This window comes from Octopus bimaculoides, chromosome 11, assembly GCF_046866305.1.
Source record: "Octopus bimaculoides isolate indiv1 chromosome 11, ASM4686630v1, whole genome shotgun sequence".
NCBI classification, from domain to species: domain Eukaryota; kingdom Metazoa; phylum Mollusca; class Cephalopoda; order Octopoda; family Octopodidae; genus Octopus; species Octopus bimaculoides.
In genome coordinates this window covers 1,045,056-1,054,672 of record NC_142938.1, presented here as the reverse complement: position 1 = coordinate 1,054,672, position 9,617 = coordinate 1,045,056, and the positions used below count along the sequence as shown (strand labels likewise).

The window sequence follows — 9,617 nt, the reverse complement described above, 5'->3', positions numbered from 1 at the left end:
TTTCTCTCAATTTTCTCTTTCTTCCTTCACTCTTAATGTATTCTCTCACTCTTTTCTCCCATTCTCTTCCTTTTCTCTTTCTTTTTACTCTCACTTTCTCTCTCTCTCTCTCATCTCCAGAAGTTACAAAAATATTATGAAGTCTTTTCCCTAATTTAATTTTGTCTTTACTCAAAATATTTCCAGTTAGCTTTTTGCTTTTTAATGTTCCTTATGCACATATATGCATATATACACATATACAAATATTTATACGTTTATATGGATATAGTATAACCATCTCTCATGGACTTAACTAGCTCCAGATGTCACTCCAAAACCTTTGGCATCAACTTTTCATCTGTACACTCTCCATTTATTTCTTTATAGAATCTCTTCTGATCTACCCTGAATAACCTATTCTGGTGGTGACCATTTTTGCTTTCTTTGCAACGAGGTGCTGGTTCAGTTCCTCCACTACTACTTTCAGGCCCTTTCTTTCAATATCATGCTTCCTTTTCAGTGCCCTGTAGTTTTGTTTGCTTTTAAGCTCCCCTTCCTCTTTTCTGTCTAAGACAGAGATTTCCTTCAAGAGCATGTCTAACCCAGCCTAACCCATCTCAAAGAAAGCAATATTGTGACATCAAAGGCTGCAAATACCAAACTTCATAGGAATCAGTTGGTAGCAATACTTGGCACAGCTCATGTGTTTGGGGAAAGTGTTTTGTCTCTAAGCTACAGGATGGAGCTGAGACGAGACATGGATAAACCAGGGAAAGAAAAAAAAATCACAGTAATCATCATCGTCATCATCATCATCATCATCACTTAATGTCCATTTTCCATGCTGGCATGGGTTGGATGGGTATCAGTAATAATAATAATAATAATAATAATTCAATTAAGTGTTTAATGAAACAGTTATAAAACAAAGACAAATTGAAATAGAAAATAGTTTTAATTATTTTGTGTTTTATAATTAATGAAATTATTGGTACAAATAACTAACAATATCAAACTGTAATAATAAGATAGACAACAAGGCCATAAAGGATTCTTTTGCAAGGAGGAGAAGTCCCCCCCTCCATGACTGGTATTCAGTTTTAGTGGCCCCGGGAGGATGAAGGGCAAAATCAACTTCAGAATGTAAAGGGTTGTAACTAATTACCACAAGGCATTTTGTTTTGATGCTCTACCAAGCACAAGTTCAATTATTGACTGGTTCACTCTAGAAACAGTCATCAATTTCACAATAGTCCCACTGCTGCTACTACTTTACACACACGTACGTACGTGCATGTGTGTGTGTGTGTGTGTGTGTGTGTGTGTGCTTGTGTGTGTGTGTGTGTAGCAGAAAAACCTTCCATTATTTTGCACAGCCATAGGTGTGGAGTTGGAGAAGATAGGCAAATGGCAAAAGTGGTATCTTCATGAGTTACCTTTGGTCGGAGGAGCGGTGTGGTTACCATGGGACAGGTATTTAGCCCCAAGTCAGCCCTGACCCAACAGACCCAGCATCAAATATGTCTATCCTATTACATTATTCTAAACATATACCATAACATTATATTATCTGTGTCCTTCCTCTTCAAAAATAGGTGTGGTTTGAAGGGAATTTAACTATTATTCTTAGCAACACAAAGAGAGCATGAAGCAGAAGCTCCAAGAAGAGTAATGTGTTGCCTCCATTACTCAAAGACACAATAACGATGACTTTGGTAAGATTTGAAATGAGGATTTTCTTGTCACTAATCTAAGCTTGTACCTCAACCTCACGGACACACTTGTAACTCATCAGCTTTGTATTTATTCTTTGTTTTTACAATATTTCTCCACAATTTTAACCAATTTCCATATCTTTCCTTCATATCTTTTATTGTTGGAATGTTCTGGAAGAAAATATTAACCCTTTTCATGCTTTAATAGTTCTGTGAAACATGTCTGTCTGTTCGTCATTATTTGCTTCCTTTTTCAGTTAAACAAATACACAACAAACTTTATTTGTGAATGCTTTGGACTGAGGACCCAGACACGTTTTTAAGATATTTTTTCTGTAAATGAAATCATGTGAACGAAAATAGGGAACTCTGTATGATTGATTAGTGATGTGTATGTAATAAAATCATACATATACATACACATACACACACACACATGTGTATGTATGTACATATATATGTATGTATATATATATGTATATATATATATTTATATTTATATATACACATATATACACACACATACATATATGAATATATGATATATTTGTATGCATATGTGTGTATTATATATATATATATATATATATATATATATATATATAGAGAGAGAGAGAGAGAGAGAGAGAGAGAGAGAGTGAGTGAGACAGACAGACAAACAGACAGAGACACTACTCAAACTGTGTACGTGTGTATGTGTGTGTGTGTGCATGTGTGTGTGTGTGTGTGTGTGTGTGTAGCTACAGGACAGACAAACAGATACTTTTATTGTTGTTGTTCTTGTTCTTCTCCTTTCTTCTCATCTGGTTCCACGATTTTCAAACCAAATTTTCTTCTTTAGAATCACCACAGCATTCTTCGTTTTCTCTAATTGATTTGTCCTTCTCATCCTGTGTGTTACTTAAAGAATCTTCCGGTTGTTTCTGGAGATTCTTTGAGTAGAAAGTAGCAGCAGGGTAAACCCATCGTTCTGTTAGTTCAGTGCCATCGGAACTCAGGTTTAAACTCTTCTCACTCTTTCGTCCACTATGAGAACATTGACCACCATGCATCTCCTCACAGCTCATACTCAGAATGGTGGCCGATTTCGTTTCACGTACGCTGCAAGAACTGGCAAATTCTGTCTTACCAAAGCAATGCTGCCTATGTTTTCCACAGACACTGTCCTCTGCATCTGGTTTCCCCATAATCCCTTTTTCATCTTTTAAACCCCCAGATGTAGCTGCCACATCACAAGGGTCACTGCAACCAAGATTGTCCATGGCAGGTTCCAAACACTGACCTTTACACTGACCGGTGATATCATCGTTATTGTCTACGTCCTCAGCATCGATAATGTCTAAAGTAAGAGGACTGCATCGACCACTACTACTACTACCGCTGCTACTACTGCTGCTGCTACAGCTACTGCTGCTGCTACTACTACTACGACAATTGTAGTGTCCAGCTACTCCATCCATTTCGCTGTGACCAGCACCACTGATGCCTTCGTTTAAATGACCATCACCTGTAACGACCTCACTGATTTCATTGATCTCATCAATTTCATTTACTTCATCCAGATCAGTAATCTGATTGATCTCAATGACCTCATTACTTTGACTTTTGCCAATACCAGTAATATCTTGGATCAATACTCTGTAAGGGTTACACCTCGACTGACCGTTAACCCTGCTGCTCTCATCTACTCCCTCATTAATCTCTTCCACCAACGCCCTGCCACCATCACTGCTATTGTTATTACTAAACATGCCAGCAGCAGCAGCAGTAGTAGTAGTACTAGTAGTAGAACTGGTATTAATAGTCGTAGTTGTAGTAGTAGTAGCAGTAATATCTTTCAATGGCGCCATTTCTTCAACCAAACATATCTTTATTGGTTTATATATTTCCTGCAAAATAGCAAACAGATAAGATTACATTTTATATATATATATATATATATATATATATATATATATATATATATATATAGTGAGAATTTACAAAAAAAAAACAAAAGATGAAGATGGATGTGTAAACAACAAACAGATGTATTAATGCACAAAGAACATTACTCATGTTACAGGAACTGAACTCGGAAGCACTCTGCCACTCACCAGACCTTGCACCAGACCTTGCACCAGACCTTGCACCAACTGACTACCAGGTTTGCCAGGCATTAGACAACTTTAAATCTGAAGAAGATGCGGAAACAGCATTTCGTGATTTCTTCACCTCTGGCTCTCCAGAATTCTTTGCTGGCGCCATAAATAAGTTCCCAATAAAATGGCTAAATTGTGTTGATAATTTAGGTGCCTACTTTGATTAACTGCATTGCTTTTTGATGAGATAAAGAAAAATAAACTTTCAGTTTCAAATCAAACTTTTCATTCTTAATGACCTGATAAGTGCATGCGTGTGTGCGTGCATGCGTGTGTGCGTGCGTGTGTGCATGCATGCGTGCATGCTAGGATCAGGCAGAATTACAGAATCTGTAAAGGCACAAGAGTTTCTACGGCCAATGCTCTTCAATGTACCTTCAAAGCTACGAAGAATAAGAGATCCTCACTTGAGAAACAGGCAAAGCTAAGCCACAGGAAGAGCATCCAGCTGTAAAGTAATGCCTCAATAATATATTCCTCTAACCCATGCAAGCAATGGCAAAAATGGACTTTAAAATGAACAAACAATGTCTGAGTGTGTGTTAATGAAGTCTATATGTTGGGCATTTTTTTAGAATAGGTGCAACTGCATCCTCCTTCTGTATTGTAAGAGATGAATGAAAGAATTGCCTCAAAAAATCCTGTCCAACCCAAGTCAGCATGGAAAAGCTGATGTAAAATGATGGTGGTGATGGTGATGATGATTCTATGTTTCTAATTAGAAACCTTACCTCCACCTTATTTGATAAACTCCCATTTTTCTCCAGAGAAGCCATATCAGTGTCAATGTCTTCAAGAACAGGGATGTCCTACAAGGAAAATCACAAAAATAACAAGGTCGGAACTACATCATGATATACATATGATATATATATATTTATATATTAATTCGATATATTATATAATATATATATATATTATATTATATATTATATATATTATAGGGAGAATTCACAAAAAAAAAAAACAACAGATGAAGGCAGGTGGTGTAGAAAACAAACAGATGTATTAGTATAACACTCGGGAAGTGAAAAAGTCTTTAATGTTTCGAGCCTATGCTCTTCTACAGAAAGGAACACAGAAAGAAACAATGAGATATATATATATATATATATTATGTGCACGCGTGTGTGTGTATTATTTAAATCAGATTGTTGCAAAGAGAAGGGGACTCTTTAACCCAATTTAACCCCTTCCTGGGGCCAACCTTTAGCTGTTTTTCAAGCTGGGAATTGTTTTATTCAACAAGCCTGGGAAAGCAGAGAGCAACAACCAGTCATTATGTTGACAAAGAATGTCCAAACATCATGCTTCCATTTTGGCTGAGAGAATGATGAGCGAAATTGTGGAATACCAGCCTTTACACACACACATACACACACACACGTCAGATGGTCTTCCATATAGTTTCTGTCAATCGAAGCCATTTAAATTGCTTTGGTCAGGCTTAACAACAGTTAAGTCCTAGCAGATTCCATCACTTATTCTACATATAGTATTTCCCTTTTGTTGATTTCTGGTTTCTATTTCATTACAAGTACAGTTTCTATGTTTATTCTTCTCGTGGTTTGTGGAAAACTCTGTAAATGGTTGTGACTGTCAACCAATGATTTTCTGTTTTATTCCCTGTATGCTATTATTAGGAGTTGTGGTGACCCCTTGTCATAAACATGTGTCCCTACCACCACCACCACCAAGTTCCACTCACCTCTGCACCTTCATTACATTCACTGTCTGATGAGCTGTCTTCACCTGAGTAGAAATACAAATACAAATTCGAGATGTAACGATATACGCAATGATATATAAAGATACATATTGATCTGTAACAATACATATTGATCTGTAACAATACATATTGATCTGTAACAATACATATTGATCTGTAACAATACATAGTGTTGATTAAGAATACAGATTTGATAAATACCAATACATACTATCGTGTGACAATGCTAATGCAATACGCAAGTGTTTGGTCATTGTGATAGTAAAACAGAACTTAATTGTAATTACAATTAATTTGTGCTAATTAAGATATTACTTGTCCATTTGACCATTCAGTCAGGATGGAGAATCAGTGATATATTAATGTGCCACCAGAACACAATCTGTCTTGGAATTGGTAAACTACAACTAGGAACGAGATGAGTTGTGTTAGAAAGACTCTTTAAAAGTCTGGATTACTTGAGGTGACCTTTAAAGGTCACCAATGAGAATCTTCACTAACAGACGATAACTCGGTAGATGTCTTCTAGAAACAAACGTTAACAATTAAGAATTTCATTCATTCAAATTCCTTACTTTCAGATGTGGATCACAGATCAATCTCCCCTGAAATGAGAGACCAATCATCTTCAGTTTGTGAATTCAACTACTTACCATTAATTTCGGTAATTCTCAAAATAGAATGGCTTTTCTCCGTGGAGGGTGTCACTTGATCACAAACTATCAAAATCAAAACAAGGAAACATGTTATTGGTCTGCTGAATTCTAAACAACATAGAGGAATGGTTAATGAATGATGCTGACATGGTACAAGTCTTGGGGCTGTATCTGCCAGATTAACCCATCCTGTACCTGCATCTACCCCTCTACTTAAAATCACTTGTCTTCTTTTAATGTATTCAAGAAAAAAACTTCCAAAAATTAAATGCAAGAAATTATGCTGCATTTATGTTCCAAATACCACTTATAGACATATCATTTTACGGAAATTAATTATTTTATAAATCCCACAAAATGTATGATGATTTTCAAATTCAATTAAAGCCTAAAATGTGTATTTTGTGAGAAATATGGTCACATGTCAGGCTAAACAAGTGTGTCTGTGTGTGTGTACGTGCATGCATGCATGTGTGTGTGCGTGTGTGTGTGTGCGTATGTGTGGATTTGTTAGTGTATGTGTGTTTGTTATCACCATCATCACCATCGTCGTCATCTAATGTCCCTGTTCCATGCTGGAATCAGATGGACAAATGTATGTGTGTGTACATTTGTTTATGTGTCTATGCATGTTTATGTAAGCATGTTTGTATGTATGTATGTAAGTATGTGTGTGTGTGTGTTAGCAGAATCACACACGCAGATGTGAGACATCATCACCAAAAGGAAGACAAGTGTGTCTCACCCGTGGAACTGAAAATAGTTGATGTGTCTGCTGTTGCCGTTGCTGATGCCGTCTTCATCAAAGATCCTCTCAGATCAATTACTTCCGTTGCTTCTTCTTCCTTCACCTCCTCCTCCTCCTCCTTGAATGATGTCGTCTATAAATGGAAACAAACAGATCAATTATTGGCAAGACATTTCTCCACCAGATGACACTTGGAAATATAATCTTCACTTTGTAACACAATATTTCATATGGACCGGCTCCAAATCACTATTTACACACACACATCATCGTTATCATTATTCAACGTCCTTTTTCCGATGCTGGCATGAGTTGGACCGTTTGGAAGGAACCGACAAGCCAGAATGTTGTGCCAAGCTCCACTGCCAGCCACTTCATAGAATGTACTGGGTACATTTTCAATAGCACCAGCACTGGTGAAGTGGCCAACACTCTCAAGACAAAACCCCCTCTCAACTGAGTAAGGTATCGCACTGAAGGAGGGGACCGAAGTATGGCTATACAGGAAGTACCCGTGTCACTGCCACATATACAGTGAGCATGCGAGTGACACTTAAAAAGCCCCCCAGGCTGTAAAGTGGTTGGCATGTTAGAAAGGGCCTCCAGCTGCAGAAACCATGGCAAAACAAGGCAATTGGAACCTGGGCAGCTCTCCAGCCTTGCCAGACTCTGTCAAGCTGTGCAACCCATGCCAACATGGAGAATGGATGTTAAAAGATGATGATGATGATGCTGTTTGTGTGTGTGTGTGTTTAGAGTAATCTTTTTGCCTAAGTGTATTCATAAAGGCCGTTATTTTGTTCAAATATAGACAGACAGATGGATGGTGAATGCATGTGACTCAGTGGTCAGTGGTCAGTGCACTCACAATCCAGTGATTCTTGGACCAAGTGATGTGTTGTGTTCTTGAGCAAAACACTTCATTTCATGTTGCTCAGTCCACTCAGCTGTAAATGGGTAACCCAGCGACAGAATAGCCTTCCGATTAGGGGGAATGTTGGCCTGCTTGCCTAATTAGTCTAATTAGCAGAGTGGCATCATTCAAACACTAAAACAATGCCAAATGCATTCTGACCAGTGATGTATAACAACATCTGATAGTCTGGTCGATCATGTGATCAGATGATCTTATACATACTTGCAGAGAGTAAGGGACTCTATATCCAAGTAGGTGCATGCACACACGCGTGCGCGCGCAGTGCATTGGAACATTGACAAGTTGCCTGGTGTCAGGACGTATTGTCCTCAATTTCTGTGTCATCATGTTAAATATTATTATGTAAACCAAATCAAATAAACAACAACAAACCTTATGAGTCACACAGACATACGACAGAGAGAGAGAGAGAGAGAGAGAGAGAGACTCACAGACAGACAAGCATTTCTGTTGACTTTTCCTACAAATTATGATGAAAACGGAAACTTCTTTATATTTACCTTCGCACTCTTCTCTTCCACATTTTCATCTTGTTCTTCTTCCATATTTTTCTCCTCCGTAACACTTTCATCCGTCTGTTCTTCTGCAACGCTGTCTGTTTTCTCTTCTACACATATTCCCTCTTCTTCCTTCAGCTTCGTTGTATTTCTTGCAAGTCCTTCTTCCCCCTCTATTTTCTCTTCATCTCCGTTCCCTCCTTTCTCCACATCAATCCATTTAGTCTTGTATGTCCCATACAACCAGTCAATACTTTCCTCGATAACAACTTCTCTTTGGTTTCTTTCTGCATCTCCTCGTTCCAGCCATTTCTCATCCAATTTCTTCTGAATCTTTTTGGCCTCACTCTTTTGCCGAATCTTCAACAGAGCTACAAACAGACATCGTAAACACAACATCGTTTACTTGTTATGGTTACACATGGTGTCACCTCTGCTACACACAATTCACACACACACTCGCTACAGATAATGCTCAAAAAATTCAAGAACAGAAATATATTGTGAAATAAAATTTAGGAGTTTTTAAATAAGATAATAATAATAAAAATAATAGTAATAATAATAGTAATAGTAATAATCAACCCACCATCCACACTGTCTTGAATTCGTTTGTTTTCTTTATCAATCCAAATCTGTCGTTCTATCTTCTCAGCTTCTATTCCACCTCTGGCCCTGTTATAGAAACAACAGCAATAACAACAACATTCTTCATATTTACTTCATCATGGTACAGGCCATGCTACAACAGCCATACCACCACCACAAATACGTTCTGATTGTGTGTGTTGTTGTTGTTGTTGTGACATCAGTAAACTTTGCAGTGTTGAATAAGTGTTAATGTGGTGCCAATCATAATACAATTGAGAGAATCCCTATTTTCAATCATGGCACAGTGCCACGGAAATGCTTTGAACACAGCATTGCATTCCTCAGTCTGATGTGGGTGGCACCATCTTTAATACTCAATGAGCTGTACAACCCCATGGTACCTATTTGCAGCTAGCTGAATTGAGCCATTGAAAATTAAGTATCTTTGATCTAAGCTCAGTGCAGTGATAGGATAAGAATCCATCGATGGGTCTCGCTGTATCAGTGAATTCCTTGGTAACTGTTCTCTATTTCTTATGACAGCCTCTGTCACAAAGATACACTGACACAGCAAATCTGTCACTGGACCTGGTCAGTGAGTGTTAACTGGTCAGATATACC

General features: G+C 37.7%; 1 protein-coding gene across 1 annotated transcript in view; it reads right to left on the bottom strand.

Annotated features, from left to right (window-relative positions):
- Positions 1-2,062: 2,062 nt before the first annotated feature.
- Positions 2,063-9,617, bottom strand: part of LOC106882542 (uncharacterized) — a 17,524-nt gene continuing 9,969 nt past the window's right edge. Inside the window, exons 10-16 of the mRNA XM_014933258.3 lie at positions 8,995-9,080; positions 8,409-8,776; positions 6,969-7,104; positions 6,221-6,286; positions 5,547-5,590; positions 4,570-4,647; positions 2,063-3,586 (exon numbers count right to left, since the gene is read on the bottom strand). Of these exons, the coding sequence (XP_014788744.1) occupies positions 2,516-3,586; positions 4,570-4,647; positions 5,547-5,590; positions 6,221-6,286; positions 6,969-7,104; positions 8,409-8,776; positions 8,995-9,080 (1,849 nt within the window). The 3' untranslated portion in view covers positions 2,063-2,515. The remainder of the gene's footprint in view (positions 3,587-4,569; positions 4,648-5,546; positions 5,591-6,220; positions 6,287-6,968; positions 7,105-8,408; positions 8,777-8,994; positions 9,081-9,617) is intronic.